Source organism: Mus caroli, unplaced genomic scaffold (genome assembly GCF_978045245.1).
Source record: "Mus caroli unplaced genomic scaffold, Mus_caroli_1 scaffold_15, whole genome shotgun sequence".
In the NCBI taxonomy this organism is placed as follows: domain Eukaryota; kingdom Metazoa; phylum Chordata; class Mammalia; order Rodentia; family Muridae; genus Mus; species Mus caroli.
In genome coordinates this window covers 43,727,769-43,752,994 of record NW_028227270.1, presented here as the reverse complement: position 1 = coordinate 43,752,994, position 25,226 = coordinate 43,727,769, and the positions used below count along the sequence as shown (strand labels likewise).

The window sequence follows — 25,226 nt, the reverse complement described above, 5'->3', positions numbered from 1 at the left end:
CATTAATATTTTGGGGAATAATTTGAGGAGTATTGCCATTAATTCTTCTTTGAACATCTGGTAGAATTCACCACTAAAATCATCTGGCCTGGGCTTGTTTTTGTTTGGAGACTTTTAATCACTGCTTTTATTTCACTAAATGTTATGTCTATTCAATGTGTTTATATAATCTTGATTTAACTTTGGTAAGTGGTACCTTTATAAAAAGTTTCTTCTAGATTTTCCAATTTGGTCAGTAACAGGTTTTTAAAAGTATATCCTTAGGATTTTGTGGATTTCTTTAGTATCTGTTATTTCTTAGTATCTTTTTCTCTGCTAAGAAGAAGAGGTGTTGAGAAGAAGATATATTCTTTTGTGTTTGAGTGAAATGTTCTGTAAATATGTTAGGCCCATTTGTTTAATATCATCTGTTACCTCCAGTTTTTTCCTGTTGAGTTTTTGTCTGTATGACTTGTCCATTGGTCAGAGTGATATATTGAAATCACTCACTATCCATGTTTGAGGATCAGTAAGTGATTTAAGGTATACTAATATTTGTTTTACAAATGTGGGCACCCTAGTGTTTGGGAGGCATAGATATTATGAACTGAAATGTCATCTTGGTAGATATTTCCTTTGATGAGTATGTAATTTTCTTCCCTATGTCTTTTGATTGAAGTCTATTTTGTTAGATATTAAAATGGCTATACCAGTCTGCTTCTTAGGTCCATGTGTTTGGAATACATTTTTTTAACCCTTCATCCTGAGCTAATATCTATCCTTGATGCTGATGTGTGTTTCTTTGATATGGTAGAAGGATGGATTATGTTTTCCCATCTATATGTTTTTTTTTAAAATTTATATATATAATTTTTTTAGATTTTCTTTTTTTTATTACGTATTTTCCTCAATTACATTTTCAATTCTCTCCCAAAAGTCCCCCATGCACCCCCCCCAATTTCCCTACCCACCCATTCCCATTCTTTTGGCCCTGGCATTCCCCTGTATTGGGGCATATAAAGTTTGCAAGTCCAATGGGCCTCTCTTTCCAGTGATGGCCGACTAGGCCATCTTTCGATACATATGCAGCTAGAGACAAGAGCTCCGGGGTACTGGTTAGTTCATCATGTTGTTCCAACTATAGGGTTGCAGATCCCTTTAGCTCCTTGGGTACTTTCTCTAGCTTTTCCATTGGGAGCCCTGTGATCCATCCAATAGCTGACAGTGAGCATCCACTTCTGTGTTTGTTTGGCCCTGGCATAGTTTCACAAGAGAGAGCTATATCTGGGTCCTTTCAGCAAAATCTTGCTAGTGTATGCAATGGTGTCAGCGTTTGGAAGCTGATTATGGGATGGATCCCTGGATATGGCAGTCTCTAGATGGTCCATCCTTTCATCACAGCTACGAACTTTGTCTCTGTAACTCCTTCCATGGGTGTTTTGTTCCCAATTCTAAGAAGGGGCATAGTGTCCACACTTTGGTCTTCATTCTTCTTGAGTTTCATGCGTTTAGCAAATTGTATCTTATATCTTGGGTATCCTAAGTTTTCGGCTAATATGCACTTATCAGTGAACACATATTGTGTGAGTTCCTTTGTGATTGTGTTACCTCACTCAAGATGATGCCCTCCAGGTCCATCCATTTGGCTAGGAATTTCATAAATTCATTCTTTTTAATAGCTGAGTAGTACTCCATTGTGTAAATGTACCATAATTTCTGTATCCATTCCTCTGTTTGGGGCATCTGGGTTCTTTCCAGCTTCTGGCTATTATAAATAGGGCTGCTATGAACATAGTGGAGCATGTGTCCTTCTTACCGGTTGGGACATCTTCTGGATATATGCCCAGGAGAGGTATTGCTGGATCCTCCGGTAGTACTATGTCCAGTTTTCTGAGGAACCGCCAGACTGATTTCCAGAGTGGTTGTACAAGCTTGCCATCCCACCAACAATGGAGGAGTGTTCCTCTTTCTCCACATCCTCGCCAGCATCTGCTGTCACCTGAATTTTTGATCTTAGCCATTCTGACTGGTGTGAGGTGGAATCTCAGGGTTGTTTTGATTTGCATTTCCCTGATGATTAAGGATGTTGAACATTTTTTGAGGTGCTTCTCTGCCATTCGGTATTCCTCAGGTGAGAATTCTTTGTTCAGTTCTGAGCCCCATTTTTTAATAGGGTTATTTGATTTTCTGGAGTCCACCTTCTTGAGTTCTTTATATATATTGGATATTAGTCCCTTATCTGATTTAGGATAGGTAAAGATCCTTTCCCAATCTGTCTTATTGATGGTGTGTTTTGCCTTGCAGAAGCTTTGCAGTTTCATGAGGTCCCACTTGTCAATTCTCGATCTTACAGCACAAGCCATTGCTGTTCTATTCAGGAATTTTTCCCCTGTGCCCATATCTTCAAGGCTTTTCCCCACTTTCTCCTCTATAAGTTTCAATGTCTCTGGTTTTATGTGAAGTTCCTTGATCCACTTAGACTTGACCTTAGTACAATGAGATAGGAATGGATAGATTCGCATTCTTCTACATGATAACAACCGGTTGTGCCAGCACCATTTGTTGAAAATGCTGTTTTTCTTCCACTGGATGGTTTTAGCTCCCTTGTTGAAGATCAAGTGACCATAGGTGTGTGGGTTCATTTCTGGGTCTTCAGTTCTATTCCATTGGTCTACTTGTCTGTCACTATACCAGTACCACGCAGTTTTTATCACAATTACTCTGTAGTAAAGCTTTAGGTCCGGCATGGTGATTCCACCAGAGGTTCTTTTATCCTTGAGAAGAGTTTTTGCTATCCTAGGTTTTTTGTTATTCCAGATGAATTTGCAGATTGCACTTTCTAATTCGTTGAAGAATTGAGTTGGAATTTTGATGGGGATTGCATTGAATCTGTAGATTGCTTTTGGCAAGATAGCCATTTTTACAATGTTGATCCTGCCAATCCATGAGCATGGGAGATCTTTCCATCTTCTGAGATCTTCTATAATTTCTTTCTTCAGAGACTTGAAGTTTTTATTATACAGATCTTTCACTTCCTTAGTTAGAGTCACGCCAAGATATTTTATATTATTTGTGACTATTGAGAAGGGTGTTGTTTCCCTAATTTCTTTCTCAGCCTGTTTATTCTTTGTGTAGAGAAAGGCCATTGATTTGTTTGAGTTAATTTTATATCCAGCTACTTCACCGAAGCTGTTTATCAGGTTTAGGAGTTCTCTGGTGGAATTTTTAGGGTCACTTATATATACTATCATATCATCTGCAAAAAGTGATATTTTGACTTCATCTTTTCCAATTTGTATCCCTTTGATCTCCTTTTGTTGTCGAATTGCTCTGGCTAGGACTTCAAGTACAATGTTGAATAGGTATGGAGAAAGTGGACAGCCTTGTCTAGTCCCTGATTTTAGAGGGATTGCTTCCAGCTTCTCACCATTTATTTTGATGTTGGCTACTGGTTTGCTGTAGATTGCTTTTATCATGTTTAGGTATGGGCCTTGAATTCCTGATCTTTCCAAGACTTTTATCAGGAGTGGTTGTTGGATCTTCTTAATGCTTTTTCTGCATCTAACGAGATGATCATGTGGTTTTTGTCTTTGAGTTTGTTGATATACTGGATTACGTTGATGGATTTCCATATATTGAACCATCCCTGCATCCCTGGGATGAAACCTACTTGGTCAGGATGGATGATTGTTTTGATGTGTTCTTGTATTCGGTTAGCAAGAACTTTATTGAGGATTTTTGCATCAATATTCATAAGGGATATTGGTCTGAAGTTTTCTATCTTTGTTGGTTTTTTTTGTGGTTTAGGTATCAGAGTAATTGTGGCTTCATAGAATGAGTTGGGTAGAGTACCTTCTGTTTCTATTTTGTGGAATAGTTTGTGAAGAACTGGGATTAGATCTTCTTTGAAGGTCTGATAGAACTCTGCACTAAACCTATCTTGTCCTGGGCTTTTTTTGGTTGGGAAACTATTAATGACTGCTTCTATTTCTTTGGGGGATATAGGGCTGTTTAGATCATTAACCTTATCTTGATTCAACTTTGGTACCTGGTATCTGTCTAGAAACTTCTCCATTTCATCCAGGTTCTCCAGTTTTGTTGAGTATAGCTTTTGTAGAAGGATCTGATGGTGTTTTGGATGTCTTCAGGATCTGTTGTTATGTCTCCTTTTTCATTTCTGATTTTGTTAATTAGAATGCTTTCCCTGTGCCCTCTAGTGAGTCTGGCTAAGGGTTTATCTATCTTGTTGATTTTCTCAAAGAACCAGCTCCTTGATTGGTTGATTCTTTGAATAGTTCTTCTTATTTCCACTTGGTTGATTTCGCCCCTGAGTTCGATTATTTCCTCCCATCTACTCGTCTTGGGTGAATTTGCTTCCTTTTGTTCTAGAGCTTTTAGTTGTGTTGTCAAGCTGCTAATGTGTGCTCTCTCTAGTTTCTTTTTGGAGGCACTCAGAGGTATGAGTTTTCCTCTTAGAAATGCTTTCATTGCGTCCCATAAGTTTGGGTATGTTGTGGCTTCATTGAACTCTAAAAAGTCCTTAATTTCTTTCTTTATTCCTTCCTTGACCAAGGTATCATTGAGAAGCATGTTGTTCAGTTTCCACGTGAATGTTGGCTTTCTATTATTTATTTTATTATTGAAGATCAGCCTTAGTCCATGGTGATCTGATAGGATGCATTGGACAATTTCAATATTTTTGTATCTGTTGAGGCCTGTTTTGTGACCAATTATATGGTCAATTTTGGAGAAGGTACCATGAGGTGCTGAGAAGAAGGTGTATCCTTTTGTTTTAGGATAGAATGTTCTGTAGATATCTGCCAGATCCATTTGATTCATAACTTCTGTTAGTTTCACTGTGTCCCTGTTTAGTTTCTGTTTCCATGATCTGTCCATTGGTGAAAGTGGTGTGTTGAAGTCTCCCACTATTATAGTGTGAGGTGCAATGTGTGCTTTGAGCTTTACTAAAGTTTCTTCAATGAATGTGGCTGCCTTTGTATTTGGAGCATAGATATTCAGAATTGATAGTTCCTCTTGGAGGATTTTACCTTTGATGAGTATGTATTGCCCCCCCCCCCGTCTTTTTTGATGACTTTGGGTTGGAAGTCAATCTTATCAGATATTAGAATGGCTACTCCAGCTTCTTTCTTCATACCATTTGCTTGGAAAATTGTTTTCCAGCCTTTCATTCTGAGGTAGTGTCTATCTTTTTCTCTGAGATGAGTTTCCTGTAAGCAGCAAAATGTTTGGTCTTGTTTGTGTAGTCAGTTTGTTAGTCTATGTCTTTTTATCGGGGAGTTGAGTCCATTGATATTAAGAGATATTAGGGAAAAGTAATTGTTGTTTCCTGCTATTTTTGTTGTTAAAGTTGGCATTCTGTTCTTGTGGCTGTCTTATTTTAGGTTTGTTGAGGGATTACCTTCTTGTTGTTTCTAGGGCGTGGTTCCCGTCCTTGTATTGGTTTTTTCCTGTTATTATCCTCTGAAGGGCTGGATTCGTGGAGAGATAATGTGTGAATTTGGTTTGGGAATACGTAGGATTTGGGTAGAGCTTAATTTATTGCTTTCATTCATTCTAGACTGTCTTCTGAAGATCGATGTCTATTTCCTTGAGCTCTTTAATTTTCTTGACAATTTGGATAAACATGGCACAAATCCAGCAGGGAGGTTCAAATGAAAAAGAACAGACTACAGCATTGAAAGGTACACACTTACATTACTTATTCAGGAAACTTTCACTGTGCATAGTGAGAGTTTAGGAATATTTAGATACTCTTTGTTCACTTCAGTTGTCAAATAAGGATGTTAGTGCCTAAGCTATTTGCAAGTATTTATATTGCCTATAGCAACCATTACAGTGTCTGAAATGAATCATAGACCCAAGAGTTACAGATGAAAGACTTCTTAATGTTCTTTCTGCTCAAGGTCATCACTTAACGGTAAAACAAACACTTGTAAGACTTTTAAATCAAGATCCATATCTTTACTGTATTATGTTGAGTTGGGTGTTGTATAATCTGGCTTTTATCGTGTTATGCTATTATGTTAACTGGAACTTGGGGATACTTTTTGTAAGCCCCTCCAATTAATACCTCAGAAGTAATTTACCTTAGATAATGTTGGGGAATTCTGAGTTCTAGACCTTTTGTGTGTTTCAGTTCTTTTATTTAATATAATTTTATCTGTAGAGGACATAAACTAGCATTTAACTGGATACTAAAAAAACAGAATCAATAATTTGTACTTCTTCTGTTATGCTTAAAATTTGAAATGTCTACCACAGTCTGTCTTGCTGTTATAAAGGCTTTGGATTCTTTAGGAAGCAGTGGTCTAGTGGAAGGGGTCTTAAAGAGCTGCAAGGCACTTCTGGCTCTGGTGTGTTCTTTTATCAAAGTTATCTACTAGTATGTAATCGCCCACTCTGACTGTGGACTGAGCCATTCCATACCTCTGTGCCTTCCCCACTGTGATGGGCTGAAGTCTCCTACAGTTGTGAGCCAAAGCATTAAATCTTACAGAGGTTGTTTTTGTCTGGTATTTTGTCATAGGAAGTACACTACCTAGGCCTATCTTTCGCTAAGACAATGTTAGTCTTATATGGAGTGAAACAGCAAGTTTTCTAGCTCAATTCACATCACCTGATCTTTCATTTAGAGGTGATGTTCAAAGAAATAGTGGAAGTAGTGATCACCTGCAGAAAACCATGACCAAGGCTATGGTTGGCTTTGAATTTCAGTCTTCTCACAGCCAGAAAGAGGGTGATGGCTTGATTTAGGTTGGTAAAGGTCTCATGAGGAAGTAATTCACTGATGCATTGAACTAAGCAATAACAATCTGCAGGCATATGTAGACATAAAATCATAAGTATAGAAATAATATTTAATGTTGTAGTCCTAATTGAGATCACCTGACAATGGAAAAGATAGTTCTAAGGACTTAGCTGAGGAAGCCTAACCTTTAGAGTCACACAGACCAGAACTAGTGACAGAGAATAGAAAGGTAAAGGCACTTTCTGACATTCATCTTCTTTATAACAACATGAAGCGTGAATACATCTGTTACCTAGATTGATGTGCAGGGTTTCTGTCTAAATAGATTTTGTTTCTATTTTAATGTGATGTGAAAATTTTGATTTCTCAAGTTGTGGCTCTAAGCTATAATCCTACAGGCATTATATGAGCTCAGATTAATTTGAGGGGAATTTTAAAGGTAGTATCCCAATGTTAAAGGAGTAGAGGTAGACCACAGAGACAGAACTGTCTGGATTGAAGTTCAGATGTTTCATTTTGCCAAATGTAAGTTTCCCAACTACTCTTATCTTTCTCTTAATAATAGGAATAATAACACTTATTATATATAGGATTGTACAGATTAGTGACAGCTTTATATTGGTAATACACTTGATGTTTGGACAACATGGTTTTGAAACTCACTGACCTATTTATGTGTCATATTTTTGGTCTTTATTTTGTTATTTGAGACCATTAGAAAACTTTTTCAGGTAATACACACTTACACACACATGCTAGAAACACACACTTTTTATAAAGTTAGGTATATCATAATTGCATAGAATATATTTTGATAATAGTCTACTTTATAATTTAATTCCATAAAATATATCCAGATATCGTATAAAGTGTTAAAATTTGTCATACCTTAGCCACATAAGCACAGGGCACACACAGTACCAGTGTGTATCTCAAATATATATATGAAAATTTAAATCATAATGCCATAAAATTAACTATTGTTCCACACTGTACTATCACAAAATTTTTGTTTCTACCAAACTGTACCTATTGTGATGAATTCAAGTGTTTAAAGATCTACTTACAATGCCAGGTGATATTAATCACCTCTCTTTTGGGTTTCTTGGTCTTTTGGGTTTCAGTATATTTTGTACGGTTTTAGGAGTGACTGCCGGTGTTTACTGAACAGTTTTCAATACATTTAATACATAAAACACATATAATATAGGTGCCCACCATGGATAGTGGCACAGGGAGCAGTAGCCCAGGCTGCTCACCTTTCACATTGCCTGTGTTTGGAACAAGGTTACAAAAAGAGAAAGTTTTTGACTGTAAAAATGGCTCAGTGTAAAAAACCCATATGTTTCAATAGAAAGAATGACATCAAAAAGATATATTCGTGCATCATGTTGTTATAAAGAAGATAAATGTCAGAAAGTACCTTTATAATGTAGGCAATGGAGAGATTGTGATGTTATTTAAAAAAAAAAGATATAGAGGCTACAGATGTTACCTGTTCTGATGGAATTCCAGTGTAGGGCAGTAAATAAATAATAGGCTGTAACCACTGGAGACGTGCTGTGCAGTCTACCACTTAGGAACCATCTTTAGAGTTATCAGAATGAGAACTTGGAAGAGAAAGGGAGCCAAGAATGTCCTAGAGGCTCATTTCCAACTATGCTTGTTCACTCTCAGGCAAGCATGCCATCATATAACATCAGAATCATTATAGTGTCACTTTAAGCCATGTGGAGTGTGGATTTATATGTACGTTCATGTTTTTGTACGCATATATGGAGACCAAGGTTGTCAGTGAGTGTTCTCTACAATTATTCTACATCTTATTGTTTTGAGACAATGTCCTTGACTGAACTTGGAACCTTTTGATTTAACTGTCAAATGAACTGAATGGATCTGTGTGTGTCTGTCCCCTGGTGCTGCAATTTTTGATATGTGCCTGTGTCCTCAGCTCTTATGTGGATGATAGAAATCTGAACTCAGGGCCTCAGAGTGGTGTGACAAGCACTTTAACAAGGGTGCCATCTTCCCAGGCCCACTTTCTCTTGAGTTTTTTAAAAAATAGTAAACACTAAATGTTGATACAATTAGTCCATCCACATAGACTATTCTCCCAGGCAAAGCAGGGCAGTGCTGAGTGAAAGCTTGCCATCTGCCATCAGCTCTCTCAATAAGAAATGAGTAAGGTTTTAGCAACAGGATGTGAAGGATGGCTTTGGTGTTCTCTCTTTGCACCCTGACCCTGTAATTAGAAAATCTGTATTTTCTGTACAACATAGAGTTTTATTACTGACTAAAAGACCACCCCTTTTGGTGGTGTGATGATGATGATGATGACAGTGATTTTTTTCAGTGTCTTTTTTTTAATTAGGCATTTTCTTCATTTACATTTCCAATGCTATCCCAAAAGTCCCCCATACCCTCTCCCCCACTCCCCTACCCACCCACTCTCACTTCTTGGCCCTGTCGTTCCCCTGTACTGGGGCATATAAAGTTTGCATGACCAATGGGCCTCTCTTTCCACTGATGGCTGACTAGACCATCTTCTGATACATATGCAGCTAGAGACACAAGCTATGGGGGTACTAGTTAGTTCATATTGTTCCACCTATAGGGTTGCAGATCCCCCCAGCTTCTTGGGTACTTTCTCTAGCTCCTTCATTGGGGGCCCTGTGATCCATCCAATAGCTGACTGTGAGCATCCACTTCTGTGTGATTTTTCTCTTTTTTTTCTATGTAATCTTTGTGTTTTAAGCCTGGTTTAATGTCATCATCTTTAGAATTTTAAAATTAGTTCATATCTGAGCATATTGGGTTTTTTTTAATAGATATTTTCTTTATTTACATTTCAAATTATCCCCTTTCCTGGTTTAACCTCCAAAAGCCTCCTATCACCTCCACTGTTGCCGTGGTCCCCAATCCACCAACTCCTGCTTCCTGGCCTTGGCATTCCCCTACACTGGGGCATTCGGCCTTCATAGGAATAAGGGCTTCTTCTCCCACTGATGACTGACAAGGCCATCCTCTGCTGCATATGCAGCTGGAGCCATGGGTCCCTCCGTGTACTCTTTGGTTGGTGGTTTAGTCCCTGGGACCTCTGGGCGTACTGGTTGGTTCATATGGGGGCTGCAAACCCCTACAGCTCCTTTGGTCCTTTCTCTATCTCCTCCACTGGGGACCCTGTGCTCAGTCCAAGAGTTGGCTGAGAGCATCCACCTGTACATTTGTCAGGCACTGGAAGAGTCTCTCAGGAGACAGCTATATCAGGCTCCTGTCAGGAAGCTCTTGTTGGCATCCACAATAGTGTCTGGGTTTGGAGGTTGTATATGGAATGAATCCCCAGGTGGGGCAGTCTCTGGATGGTCATTTCTTCAGTCTCTGCTCCACACTTTGTCTCTGTAACTCCTTCCATGGTTATCTTGTTTCTCCTTCCAAGAAATACCTAAGTATCCACACTTTGGTCTTCCTACTTCTTGAGCTTCATGTGATCAGTGAATTATATATTGGGTATTCTGTGCTTCTTGGCTAATACCCACGTATCTGTGAGGGCATATCATGTGTGTTCTTTTGTGATTGTGTTACCTCACTCAGGATATTTTATAGTTCCATCCATTTGCCTAAGAATTTCATAAATTCATTGTTTTTAATAGCTGAGTAGTACTCCATTGTGTAAATGTACCACAATTTCTGTATCCATTCCTCTGCTGGGGAACATTGGATTTTTTTCAGCTTCTGACTATTAAAAATAAGGCTGCTATGAACTTAGTGGGGCTTGTGTCCTTATTATATATTGGAGCATCTTCTGGGTATATACCCAGGAGTGGTTTTCCTATAATTCTTTAAGGGATTTTTGTGTTTCCTCTTTAAGGGCTTCTAGCTCTTTCCCTGTATTCTCCTATAGTTCTTTTTTTTCCTTGTTTTTTTTTTTTTAGTTAGGTATTTATTTCATTTACATTTCCAATGCTATCCCAAAAGTCCCCCACACCCTCCCACACCCACTCCCCCACCCACCCACTCCCACTTCTTGGCCCTGGCGTTCTCCTGTACTGAGGCAGATAAAGTTTGCACGACCAATTCTCCTGTATTTCTTTAAGGGAATTATTTCTGTCCTTCTTAAAATCCTCTATCATCATCATGAGATGTGATTTTTTTTAATCTAAATCTTTTCCGGTGTATTGGGGTATCCAGGACTTGTGTTGGGAGACCTGGGTTCTGATGATGCCAAGTAGCCCTGGTTTATGTTGTTAAGGTTCTTGTGCTTGCCTTTTTCCATCTGGTTATCTCTGGTGGTAGTTTGTCCTTTTGTCTCTGGCTGGAGCTTGTCTGTCCTATGGGCCTATAAGCCCGTGTCAGCACTCCTGGGAAACCAACTGTCTCCTGGCGGTACCTGTGTATTGTGTGCTGTGGAACAACCTTAGCTCCTGGGTGCAGATGGTGACCAGAAGTATCCTGTTCCAGCTGCTCCACTGTTCATGTGCTCTGTGCGCTCCTGGCTGGTCCAGTTCTAGACATTTATTGGATAGAAAGTGGCTATCTCATCTCTGATCCCGGGAGTAAGAACATTCCTGTGAGACCAGGTCTCTCCTGGCAGAACCTTTACAGAGGGCTGTGGAACAGCCTTAGCTTCTGAATGCAGATGGCAATTGGAAGTGCATGTTGGTATTTTTAAAGAACTTTTTTTTTTTTAAATATAGAATCTCAGTTAGGCTGTCCTTAAACTTGCCATATAGCCAAGGAAATCCTTGATACTATGCTTGATCTTATATAAGAGGCTGAGAAACAATTCAAGATTATCCATGATACCAACCTCTATTTTCCAAGTATTAGTATTATAGGAGGTGTGTACCACCATGCACAGTTACAGTTATGGTGGGTACTGTTTTATTTTGTTTTACTTTGATACAGGTCTTGTTAAGTTGCCCAGGTATAGTTTGAATGCAATATGTATGCCTGGATATCCTAGAACTTGGCATTGATCCTTCTGCCTTCCATTGACTGCTGGGATTATAGATCTGTGTCATCTCCCTGGCAAAGAACTTCCTTTTTAGTTACATTATACATTTACAATTATACAATTTGATATTTTTTTTTCAAAAAAGCAAACCAATAGTAATTTCCCATTAACATAGTCTAAATAATAATAAAAAATAATAATGATAATAATAATAATAATAATAATAATCTTTTCTACTGGGCTGGCAAGACAGTTCCTCAAAGACTCATGTGGTCAAGGCACAACTGAATTAGAAATTAAATTATATTTTAGAGCAAACTTAGATGCCTCAAATCATTTATGTCCTTAGAACTAGAAGGAAATGTATCTTCGAGTTTCTTCACTATTGGGCTATGCTATACCAACAGTGGACGATGGCCACTGATTTGTTTTGTGTGGGATAGGAAACTTACATGGCAACGGTGAACATGTGAAGATAGTTTAATTTCTCATGAATGGAAGGTACTTGAGAATATGGAGTTCCTTGAGTATTCTATAGTATATCCAACAAAATATATACACTCCAACTTTCACTTCAAATTCCTATATACTCTTCCCCAAATCTCTCCTTCCTAACTTCCTCTCTTCATCTTTGTTTTATTTATGACAACCCATTAAATCCAATAAATGGCTACCCTTCCATACACAGGTGTGAGACCGAGTAACCAGATCCTCAAAGAAGAGTGATCCTTCCTCCCTAATAAAGAACTGTCATCATCCATCCAATGAGGGGCAGAACCTGGGTCATCTTCTCCGTCTGTTCAGGAAGTTGGCTGGGTTGGTTTCTCACAGGTCTTGTTCAGGTAGTCATAGCTGGTGTTGAGTCCACGAGGATGATAAGCAAGCCACCTCATAGTACTCCTCAGGCTTCCAGCCCCTGCATCTTCCAGCTTATTCTTCTGAGAAATTCCTAGAACTTTAGTGGGAGGTGGGTGTTTGTGGAAGATACTCTGGATAACAGTGTAAATGTTTAGAAAAATTCAACAGAGTCTATGCCTGGGATGAAAAGTGGCAGAGAAATCTCCAGATGTGGCAAAATACTCTGGAAGGAATACTTTTAACTTAGATCAGAGACATGGTTCACTGGGCAGAAGTGGCTGGCTTTCTGTCCAGGTTCATAGCATGACTTCAACTCCTGCATCTCTTATGGTAGAAGCAGAGAAATTCTGAATGCTGTCCTCTCACCTCCACACATTCATTGTAGCTTGTCATGCCCACCATGTATGTATGCATGTGAATACACACATGCAGACATATACACATACACACAAATGTGTTATGTGTGTAAAAAGTTTAACAATTTACCATAATGTCGATGACAATGAAGATGGTGAGGATAGCAATTTCTGTCATTAAAAGAAGGCTTTATCCATATCACACAGCTTGTCTTTGCATAGCGATGACAATGAAGGTAGCCTTGTAGTGAATGTCTCACTTAAAGCTGCTTTAATTGCAGTTTCAAGGAATTCAACATCCTCTTTTGCCTCTCTCAAGCATCCAAATGCCTCTGCACAAACATACATGCAAACACACATATACACAATAATAAGGTTTTTAAATCCTTTAACATGTATATGTGTGTGTGTGTATATATATATATATATATATATATATATATATATATGTGTGTGTGTGTGTGTGTGTGTATATATATATATATATATATATATGTGTGTGTGTGTGTGTGTGTGTGTGTGTGTATAATTTTTTTTTTTTTTTGAGACAAGGTTTCTCTGTGCAGCCCTGGCTGTCCTGGAACTCACTTTGTAGACCAGGCTGTCCTCGAATTCAGAAATCTGCCTGTCTCTGCCTCCCAAGTGCTGGAATCAAAGGCGTGTGCCACTGCCACCTCACTTAAAAGATTACTTCTCATGCCGGGCAGTGGTGGCACACACCTTTAATCCCAGCACTTGGGAGGCAGAGGCAGGTGGATTTCTGAGTTCGAGGACAGCCTGGTCTTTCTTCCTTTTGCCAGTTTTATAGGATAGTAGTTTGTCCACTATTGCTTTGCCAAACTCGTTTTCCCTTGCTTTGTGGAAGGGTGCTCTGTCACTGATCCTTCTTGATTTTATTAGTCACTTCTGGTTTACTCATCCTACTGTTCCTCCACTCCTCCTGTCAAAATGCCTGCATTTTGTTGTGATGCCTTCTGTGCATAGGTGAACTTAGTGTTAATTTATTATCATTGTTTATAATAGCCTTGGTTATAACTCAGTAAATTTATCCTCTGCTATTTCCAGTCTTATTGATGAAGGGTTAGACCAAGACATTTTTGTCTGCCACTTCTCCTTCCATTTCTTCCCTCTATCTGCTCCTAAGAACACCACCTGTGCACCATCAAATTATCAAATTCATAGCCTAATTTTTAATTGTTGTTTTACACACACAAACCCTAAATACATAAATACAAACTGTTCAGTCTGTGTCATGTTACCTGTGTGTATGAAATCCCAGGGCTGATCACTACCAGTGCTACATCTATTGCACATTCTTGCATGCAAGACTCAGGGATCATTGCAGAAGTCGAGGCAAAGAGATTGTAAGAGCCACAGGAAGTTTGCTGTAAGATGTGTCTCCTAGAAATGTCAGAGAGAACGCATCCAGAGTGCTCAGCCACATAACTACCTAAACACGACATGGACTAGAAGGACACCAAGGGATATGCTGTCTTGAAAGAAGGGGAGTTCCTAGAGCCTCAAGTCTACACAAGAACTGAGGGAAAACAGGGAGTGCGGAGTGTGGGAAGGGCCCTGACTATTATCCTGTCAGCTGTTCTTAATGGGAACCTGCACATTATGGATCTGAGTCGAGCATATTGTGCTAGTTTGGGTTTGGACTGTCTTTTTTTTCCCAAAGCCCATGCATCAAAGGCTTGGCTTCCAGCTTTACATTATTAGAATCAGAATATGGAAACATTAATAAGAGGAAGATCCTGGAGGACAGTCTTAGTCATTGTGATGTCTTTTCAGAAGGAAACTGAAAGACTTGAGACAACTTTTTCTGCTTTATGATCATAATGTTCGATAACATGCCCCGGATGCATTGGGCCGACATTGTCAACTGAACATTGAAAATTTGAAAAAAACAACCTTTTTCTCTTTTTAAAGATATTTCAGGTATTTTGTTTTATCATCAGAGCCCTAACTACTGTACCATTTTGCCCTTTGTTTATGTGATCTGCCTTGCATGTTGATATCATCATGAATAGAAATACCCTAGTTAGTCACCAGTTTGAAGTGGATAAGCACCATTCTGGAGCTGACTTAAATTTTGAAGTTGAGGTTTCAGGAATGATACTCAATGATTTTTAGATGTCAAGCCAACCTTGTTTTCCTGTGACAAGCACCACTTGGGCATGCCTTATCATCCTTTTACACACTATAGATTCTGTTTTCTTAATTTGTATTGATGAGTTTTATAACTTTCTCCATAAAGTTGGCAACTGGTTTTGACATGATACAACGGACTAGGGAGTGTTTCCCGCTGTTCTTTGTGGAAATAATTGGATTGGTTCTTTGTTAACTGTAAGGTGAAAATCATCAGCAAAAGAGGTTTTTTGTTTTGTTTTGTTTTTTTGTTGTTGTTGTTTTGTTTTTTGGAGTGTTTTGACATATCTTGAGTGAGCTTTGTCAGATTGGATTGTTTAATAAGAATAATTATTCATTTTTACCACTTTGGTAAGTTAATTGACATTCATAACATATGTCCCCTGGAAGTAGTAGTTTGTTTGTTTGTTTGTTTGTTTGTTTTTCTTATTCCTGATACTCTTTAGTGGTTTATAATATTTATAATGATATTATTTGTTTTGACAAGCCTTAGATTTTTACTGAATTTTCTTTTAACTTATTTTTTATGTTTTCTGGGATTATTATTCTGTTTCTCACTGAAATTTAGTTTTGTTTCTTCAGATGCGTAGGTAATGTCCTAGTTATATTTCTACTTGCTATGAAGACACCATGACCAAAACAACTTGTAGAAGAAAACATTTAATTTGGGACTCATGGTTTTTGAGAATTAGGGTGTAAGATCATCATCACAAGGCTCATGGCAGCAGGCAGGCATGGTGCTGAAGTGTGGGAGCTCTAGTCAGAGAGGGTTAACTAGGGGGAGTGTTGGGTTTTGAAACCTTAAAGCCCACCCCCAGGTGACACAGCTTCTCTAACAAGGCCACACCTCCTTCAGCACAGGGTTTGGCTCCACATTATATATCCTAGTGGTGTACTCCTTAAACATAGCAGAGTCGACATTAGGCTATATCTTAGGGTTATTATTGCTATGAAGAGACACGATGACCACAGCAGGTTTTATAAAGGAAAACGTAATTGAGTCAGCCTTACAGTTTCAGAGGTTTATTACATTATAGTCATGCAGGGAGCATAGTGGCACACGGGCAGACATGGTGCTGGAGAGGTAGCTGAGAGTTCAACATCTGGATCTACAGGTCTGAGGAAGAAAGCCGCTCTGCTTGGCTTGAACTTTTGAAACTTTAAAGTCCATGTCCAATGACACACATTCTCCAGTATGGCTGCACCTACTCCAGCAAGGCCATATGTCCTGTCCTTTTACATAGTGCCACTCCCTATGAGCATATGGGAACATTTTAATTCAAATGTAAAATCACATCTGCTAAGAAAATTAGTCCAAAACTTCTCAGTTTGGCCTCTGGTAGATTCTTAGGACAAAGACAAAAAGCAGCCACATTCTTTACCAAAATATCACAAGCAGGGTATCTAAGCCCAGTTGCTAATGTTGTTCCCCTCTGACAACTCTTTTGAGCTGGATCTCTGTAGTTTCCATTGTTCTTAGCACTATTGCCTTCTAAGCTCCTTCTGGAATGGCCCTTTAAGCCTAACTTACAATGTTCAGCCATTTTCTTAGTTCAGAGTCCCAAAGTCTCCCATATGCGTCCCAAAATAAACCTAGTATGGCCATATCTGTTACAGTAATAGCCAACTTCTTAGTTCTGAATTCTGACTTAGTTATTTTTCTTTTTGAAAGCATTAAAGCTTTTGAGAAAAATTTATTTATGTTATTCTCTTCCAACTCCTCACTCAAACCCCTGTCATACACTTCTCCCTGCTGCTCCAGAGATTTATGACCTCCTTTTCACCAACTGTGTGTGTCTGCGTGTGTGTGTGTGTGTGTGCGTGCCGTGTGCGGTTCATATGTTACTTGTATGTATGATTTTAAGGCTTACCATTTGGCATTTTGTTACTTTTCTATTGGTGTGACAAAACACCCTGACTAATGCAGCTTATAGAAGAAAAATTGAGGGATCATGATTTCAAGGGGTTGGAGTCCAAAACCATCATGGAAGGGGGTATGACAAAGCAAGCAGGCATGACACTAGAGAAGTAACTGAGAGCTTACATCTGGATCTACAATCACAAGACAGTAAGAGCTACCTGGGAAGGGTGTTCGCCTTTGAAACCTTAAAGCCCACTTCCATGATACATCTTCCAGCAAGACCACACCTTTTAAGCCTTCCCGAACAGTTTCTCCAGTTGAGGACCAAGTATTTAAACATGCAAACCTACGAGGGACATTCTCGTTCAAACAATTACAAGCAACTTATTGAAGACGACAGGTGGTACCTGACATTGCACTCTGAATTCTAAAGCTTTATGACTATCCAAAAGCAGTATGAATTTATAGAAGAGTCACTCAGAAATTTAAATTTTGATTATTTCTCTAGCTAGTTGCAATATATTATGTTAATAACTGTCATTTATTGCTTAGACTTCTTGAAAGGAGACTATGGGAGTAAAGAGGGCTTTCTTGTTCCAGACTGTAGCATGCTTATTTCAAGAGTGCTCCACAATTTCCTGACTCAGCGAAGGCTGACTCCCAGCTCTGTAATAGGGAGAAAAGAATCCAGCATACTGCTGAAGGTATTTAAAACACTTACTACCTTCAGAAAAGCTAGAAGGTAACAATTTTCAACCGAGAATTCTATGGTTTAGTACCATAAAGATGTCCGTAGTGGGAAGCTTGCTCTCTCTCAGCTACAGGGAGACTTTGGCATAACTGCCTCTTTCCCAGTGGATTTCTCCTGTGTTGTAAATGCGATTTGCTGATGTCTTGCTGGTGTTTTTTAAAGTTGAATGTAGTTCTTTGTCAATGAGATTTTCCTTTTCTGAGTTAGCATACCTATTAATAGTATCACTGTTCGGTCTTGCGTATTGGGGTATCATGTGTGAACTTCTGTCATTTCTAGAAAACATAATGTTATAGCAGTCTTTCTGGTCCTCTTAGAATATTTTTGCCCCCTTTCCTGGATATTCCCCCTGTCTTAGATACTGGAGTTGTGTTGTAGTTCTATATATTGAAGTTGGGCTCCATGATCTGCCTTATGGCCTATTATGGTTTTCTGAAAAGAAAAGCTTCCTTGATGAGGACTGAGAACTACACTTATCTGTGGGTATTAGGATAAGGTTTAATGCAGTTGGGAATTATTGCTGGTCTAGTAAAGTGGTGGTAGTAGGTTCTTATCTAAGATCCATGACCTCACTTGCCCCAAGTAGTTGGCTAAGTTAACAGTGACTGCTGATAGAGGGAGAATTAGCATTTTCTAGAGATGGATGTCTATCTAATTCAAATGGTTAGCCATGAAGTCATATACACACAAAAGTGACACTAAGTAGCTCAGCAGGTTGTATTTATATATGTACAACAATAATAAAAAAGAGGGTGAGTAAGGGAGTGATAGGGAAAGGGTTAGAGGGAGGGAGGGGACATAGAAAGGGTTGGAGGGAGGATATGGAAAGGTAGAATTGATGCGATTATATTGTAATTTAAAATGTAATAAAAATAAATATCAAATACCAGAAGTGTAAAATGATGTTAAATGGCTATTCAGTGGGTTATGTAAATGTAAACTAGTTTGAATTGATACATAAAGCTTTTTATGTCCTTATCTGTTTCCTGCGTTCTTGCTCTATTAATTAATATGGAAAGGTATTGAAATGTCCAGCCTTAATTATGGCCTACTTTTCTTTTTAGTTGTGTTCTTTGTGATTTTCCTCAGTGTCTTCTCTTGGTACAGACACATTTAAGATTGCTATACTCCTCTGGAGATTAACCCTTCATCATTATGACATTCATGTCTCTGATCTCATGTATTTTCTTTTTTACCTCCTTTTTCTAATAGTAATATGGCAACTACAGATTACATTTTGATTAGTGTCTATATCATGGTTTTGACTACTTTTATGATTATTGTGCAGCCTGAGTTGGCCTTGAACTTATGATTCTTCTTCCTCAAAGCCCTGAGGCGCAGTACACCCTTTATGCCTAGAACCAGTATATCATTAAACAGTCTGTTAGTAGAATATTTCAGTACTGGAGGAGAGAAGACATAGTGTTTCATGGCATGTGTGGTAACACTGAGAAAGCAAGAAGATCTCAAAACCTTTAAAATGGAAAGGATGAAAATTATGTCAAAGGGGTACAAGAGATAACCAAAAGAATGTGTTATTTAAGAAGCAATATAAATGCTGTAGTGTTGGGTTGTTAGTCAGAGTATATACTAAACATCCTTTGATATTTAGGTCCATTGATATTAAAGAAAGTTGGAATAATTATGAAAAGATGGAAAGTGATGCAAACTTTCACACTGAAGAATGATATATGCCTGTATGGAAGAATGACCAGTAATGTATGCCAATATGAAGAATGACCAGTAATGTGGACCAATGTTCCTTACTTCAGGAGATAGAGCATAACTCCTTTGCTTTCAGCTAAAAGTTGGTGGGACTCAGTCACTTCTAAATGTAGGTCATATAAAGGGAAACACTGATGTTGTGGTGCCTACCAGGCACCACCTCAGCCAGCTGTTGAAGCATTGCAACATCAGTGATGTTCTGAGCTTGTTATATTCTACTTGACATGTGGTAAGGACTGTAGCCATCTCTGTGATAGTCCTTCAGAAGACTATGATACTGAAGAAGGTAGCCAGATACGATCCTTTTAGAGAAAATAGTTTATATACCCAAACCAAAGGTAGTTCTGGTAAAAGACCTGAATAGTTTTTGTGCAGGGTCCTAAGTGGATGGATACACTGTGGTGATATAATTTGGTGGTATTAGGGGAAACTGGGCTAAGGGAACCAGGCACCCTTTATCATCTTTCAACTTTTCCATCAATATAAAATAACTCACAAAACAAAATTTAAAATTTTGCTTATTTAATAAGCAGCTTACTGGCCTTTTGTTATTGTTTTGTTTTAAGACAAAGTTTTCCTATGTTGTCTTGGCTAGCCTGGAACCTGCTATATAGACCAGGCTGGCTTTAAACTCCATAGTGCCTTCCTACTGCTGGGATTAAAACCTGACTGGCCTTTCTTGATATGTGAAATTCAGTATTGTGAGAAATAGAAACTGTTTTAGTATTAATCAGATATTTCTAGTCAGCATGTCTCATTTTAATATTTCACATAGCCGGGCGTGGTGGCACATGCCTTTAATCCCAGCACTTGGGAGGCAGAGGCAGGCAGATCTCTGAGTTCGAGGCCAGCCTGGTCTACAAAGTGAGTTCCAGGACAGCTGGGCTACACAGAGAAACCCTGTCTCGAAAAACCAAAAAAAAAAAAAAAGGAGTGCTCATGCCTAGGGCCAGGCTCTTAGCTGCTATCCCGCCACTGCAGCCACATCATCACTTTAATATTTCACATAAAATGGGTTAATAATATCACTCTTGCATTTACAATGAGTTTTTGTATTTATAAACCATAACTCATTTATGTATAAAATTTAGTCATCTTTGAAATGTCATATTAATACCTGACGGTTTAGACTAAGGTTACTGAGGGAGAAACAAGTAGCTGTTTTGAAAGAGAAGGTTAATCATTTAAGTACGTTGGTTTGAAAATCTGAGTTGTGATTGGGGGATTATGATTTGGAAAGAACTTGTGTTGATGCTGTATTAGATCAAAATAGTGAGTTAAAAATAGCAGTTTTGGAACCATTTAATACCATTATCAGTTGAAACAACAGATGAAATGAATCTACTAGAATAAAAGAATAAAGTCTTTACTTGTATTACCTATGAACAATGATCAGTTTCATATCAACTCATATGACTTCTTTTCTAGATTTGCTGTCTAGGATCGATTTGGATGAACTCATGAAAAAGGACGAACCACCTTTTGATTTTCCAGATACACTGGAAGGCTTTGAATATGCTTTTAATGAAAGTAAGTGGATACATTAGACACACAAATATGAGTATGTGTAGTTTGCTTACCAGGCTTTATAGAACTGTAGGAAATGTATTAGCTATGTTCACAAGTCTAACTAGAATATTTTTTAGTGTTTTTGAGAGATGATGACATATCTTTGCCCAGTGAAATCCTCCACGCAAATGAAAGTATCAACAAGGAACAATTTTCTGTAGTTGACAAGTCACATAAACTGAAGGACATGAATTTGAGCATTCACTTTGATTTAACTGGAGACTCCTAATTGAATATAGAAAGGTCTGTTCTTTAAGCTGCTACTTAAATGAGGTGACTGGCAGTGCCCTTATTTTTAATACCATCCAGAGACTGCCCCACCTGGGGATCCATCCCAGAAACAACCACCAAACCCATACACTATTGCAGAGGCCAACAAGAGCTTGCTGACAGGAGCCTGATATTGCTGTCTCCTGAGAGGCTGTGCCAGTGCCTGGCAAATACAGAAGTGGATGCTCACAGCCATCCATCGGACTGTTCACAGGGTCCCCAATGAAGGAGCTAGAGAATTTACCCAAGGAACTGAAGGGGTTTGCAGAACCATAGGAGGAACAACAATATGAACTAACTAGTAAGTCCAGAGTTCCCTGGTACTAAACCACCAACCAAAGTAAACACATGGCGGGACTCATGGCTCCAACTGCATATGTAGCAGAGAATGGCCTAGTCCATCATCAATGGGAAGGGAGGCCCTTGGTCCTATGAAGGTTCTGTGCCCCAGTATAGGGAAATAGGAGGGCCAGGAAGCTGGAGTGGGTGGCTTGGTGAGCAGGGGGAGGGGGAAAGGGGTTAGGGGACTTTTGGAGGGGAAACTAGAAAAGGGGATAACATTTGAAATGTGAATAAAGAAAATATCTAATAAAAAAATGATGGGTTCCATTATTTTTCAGGAACCTATTTGTTTAAATCTTTTTAAAGTTTGGAATAGAATAACCTTTATGCAGGAGTTGTTGAAAAAGGCATACCTCCAGCATACACAATTACGTTTGATGGCTGTTGCTGTTATGGCAGGTAGCATGATGTCATCATTTCCATCTGTTGCTTTATAGCTACGGAATTGCTGATCACTCCTGTCACATATAGATGTACTTAAACACTCAGTGAATTTATAGAGAAATTAGTAGAAACTTTGGTCGTTTTTAGATATCTTTTAAAAAGAATACTTTATAATAAAACATGTATAAATAGTAATATTTTATTGCCTGTTGGGGAGGAAGGGTTAAAGCAATTTGCTGAGTACTGTTTCCTCTTCTGATTACTAGAATCTTCCTGGCGAAAGAAACAGGGCAGATGGTCTTTCTTTTTTTATTGTAAATAGGTTGATAATTAAACCATTTGTAAATAGAAACTAATGTTTGCCATGAGGAGAGTCTTTTATGGGATACTATGTCGTAGATAGTTAATTTAGCATTGTTCATGGTAAGTAAACTTACTTTTTGGTATATGAGGCATGTTTCCATGAAGAATAATAGCACACAGCACTATTATTCACTATCACATAAAATTCATTATGACCAAAATGTTTACTGGTATGTAAAGCACCCTGCATGCCTTATTTGAACCATCCTTGCTCTGGGTCAGAAAATCTAACCCTGTAAGTTAGAAATATGAGAATAACTAGGACATCTTGGTATCAATTGCAGCTTGATTGCCAGGTCCTGAAATTGTTAGTAAAGGTCATTAGTAATTGTCATTGAAACCCTGTGATGTGGTGAGGTGATTGGATATTTTAAAGGTGTTAGCTTCCTCCTCTTGAGTCTCCATTGATACCTTATTTCAGGTGTCAATGTTATCTCAGGTAGAAAGCAGTTACTCAAACTTCTTATCCCTCTTCTTCCATCTAGGTAGCCCCACAGTGTGTTCTTATGCTCCCACATCATTCTTGACCCCATTGTCTTTATACATCATGATGGCAGCTTTCCATTGCTGATTGTAATCAATTCTTGTCTAACGTTCTGAAAAATTGTTTAGAGTTTCAACAATTGTGGTTCCAAGTAGCCCTCAGTCTTCACTACTGGGGCCATTCTCATGGCATTATCTGGTAGGAGTTCTTTTTCCTACTGGCCTTAGAGTAGTTTCAGTTTACTTTAAAATATTGAGATGAACATCAAGGGTAGCTTATAAATTCCTAGGGACCAGTCTTTTATATCCTTACTTCGTTTATTAACATTTGAAGACAAAGTATTAGAAAAAAGTTATAATTTTTATAGGACATTATTTATTAGAACATGCATATTAAAAATATATCCTAAATCATTGGAATATTGCTTGTTGTTTTTTAGAGGGGCAGTTAAGACACATAAAAACTGGGGAACCATTTGTTTTTAACTACCGAGAAGACTTACACAGGTGGAACCAGAAAAGATATGAAGCTCTGGGCGAGGTATGTCAAGTATATTGCTTTACTGCATTCATTTTTCAATTGGAAGTGTAAAGTATGCCATGGATAATGTTTGACTGAATTTTCTAGTTTGAAGTAGCAGGAGTAATGGTTTGGAAGGTATAGCAGTTCACATAGTCCTTTTATGACAGGTGATTTTTAAATGATTTTTCTTCTTTGTATTTGGTAATTTTCTGTCTTTTCCTAGAAACATATTTAATTTGAAACCTTCTTTTATGCCAACATGGCCTTCATATGACTTTCCAGTGAGCCGTTTACATGGAAAAACAAATTAACACCAACTTTTAACCTTTTTTTTGTGTAGTATTATTAAAAGGTTGACTCTTCTTCTGTGTCAGAAATGAGTATTAATTTTAGGGGTTTATTTATAGGAAGAATGCTATTGGTATGATGAGGTTGAATCTCTCTCACTGTCTTTGTTTGGCCTTCTACAATTAGGGATTTTGTCTGGTATCCCCAGAGGGAACCTTTGAATGTGCTCTTTGTCATTTTGGTGCATGTTTATCAGAGCTAAAGACTTCCCTTATTCAGAACCATAGATTCTTAGTAGAACATATATGGACACACTTGTTTAATATGTTACCAAGCAACTACTTTTTTTCCTAAGAAAAAGCAGAAATTTCTTTATATTGTATTTTTAACAAATGCATTTTTTGGGTAACATGGAGAACATTTGACAACATGAAGAATTCAAATGGATTCAGACAGTTTTCCTGTGTCTCTGGCATTTTTACATGTCTGAACAAAGGTTTTGACTTTTTGCTCTGCATTCTCTTTACAGGAACAAATGGCTTTAAGGGTGGAGAGGGTGGTGCCCTTTCCAAGGCACTATGCAGATTTATGTCCTAGTCAAGATAATAAAGACAGTCGCTTTTCCCTTCAGTGGTGGCCACAGTGACAGACTTACTAGTAGGCCTTTATGAGTCCAGGTTTGCTAAGCATAGGTTTCCTTAGATAACACAATTACCATGTGTGATAGGCATTCAGCTGTGCAGGCTGTGTTAGACCTTCAGTAGTCCTCTATCCCCACTAGCTTATTCAGGTTGTTTAGATCTTGAGAAGATAAAATTGAATCAACTCCCCCTCTCCAATCCTCCCTTCAAACTCTCTCACATATCCTCCTTTGCTCTTTTTCACATTCTCGGCTTCTTTTTCTTTTTTGTTATTACATATATTTTTGAATATTTTTTAGTATTTGTAACTTAAATGTATTCAGTGACCAGAATAGTTTCTGATTATGTTAAAGTGCCTTTCTCTCTCTCTCTCTCTCTCTCTCTCTCTCTTTGTTTTGTTTTGTTTTGTTTTTCGAGACAGGGTTTCTCTGTGTAGTCCTGGAACTCTCTCTGTAGACCAGGCTGGCCTCGAACTCAGAAATCCACTTGCCTCTGCCTCCCAAGTGCTGGGATCAAAGGTGTGCGCCACCACTGCCTGGTGCTTGCCCATTTTCACTTGTACTATATACTGCAAACTGATGGTATTTTCATTATACAATAATAGTATTAGAGAAGTGCTTGTGTGTGTGTGTGTTTAAATAGTGCTTACATTTTACTTCTTTCTGTAATCCATGTTCACCAGCTCCTTAAGACATATTATTCTACAAACATATCTTGTGTGTTTTTTCACATTTGTTTGTGTTCTTTTAAGACAATATAGATCTTACTGAATAGTCTAGGCTGACCTTCACCTCACAGTGTAGCCCACACTGCCCTTGAATTTGGAATCTTCTGCCTCAGCCTTCCTAGCATTTCTTTTACAGGTATGCCTTACCATACTTGGCCCAGACCTATATTTTATGTTATCATCCATATTAAAATGAACCTACTAGGCTGGGAAGATTAGCAGGTTAAGGCAT

The 25,226-nt window shown here is 38.3% G+C and overlaps 1 protein-coding gene across 7 annotated transcripts in view; it reads left to right on the top strand.

Annotated features, from left to right (window-relative positions):
• Arb2a (ARB2 cotranscriptional regulator A) overlaps window positions 1-25,226 on the top strand; it is a 475,504-nt gene that overhangs the window by 18,536 nt on the left and 431,742 nt on the right. For 6 of the 7 annotated variants that reach the window (XM_085830928.1, XM_029468401.2, XM_085830931.1 and 3 more), the window contains exons 2-4: window positions 5,558-5,681; window positions 20,833-20,934; window positions 23,256-23,356. In XM_085830928.1, coding sequence (XP_085687054.1) covers window positions 5,576-5,681; window positions 20,833-20,934; window positions 23,256-23,356 — 309 coding nt within the window. In that variant the 5' untranslated portion in view covers window positions 5,558-5,575. The remainder of the gene's footprint in view (window positions 1-5,557; window positions 5,682-20,832; window positions 20,935-23,255; window positions 23,357-25,226) is intronic. The other variant, XM_085830930.1, reaches the window with a different exon arrangement.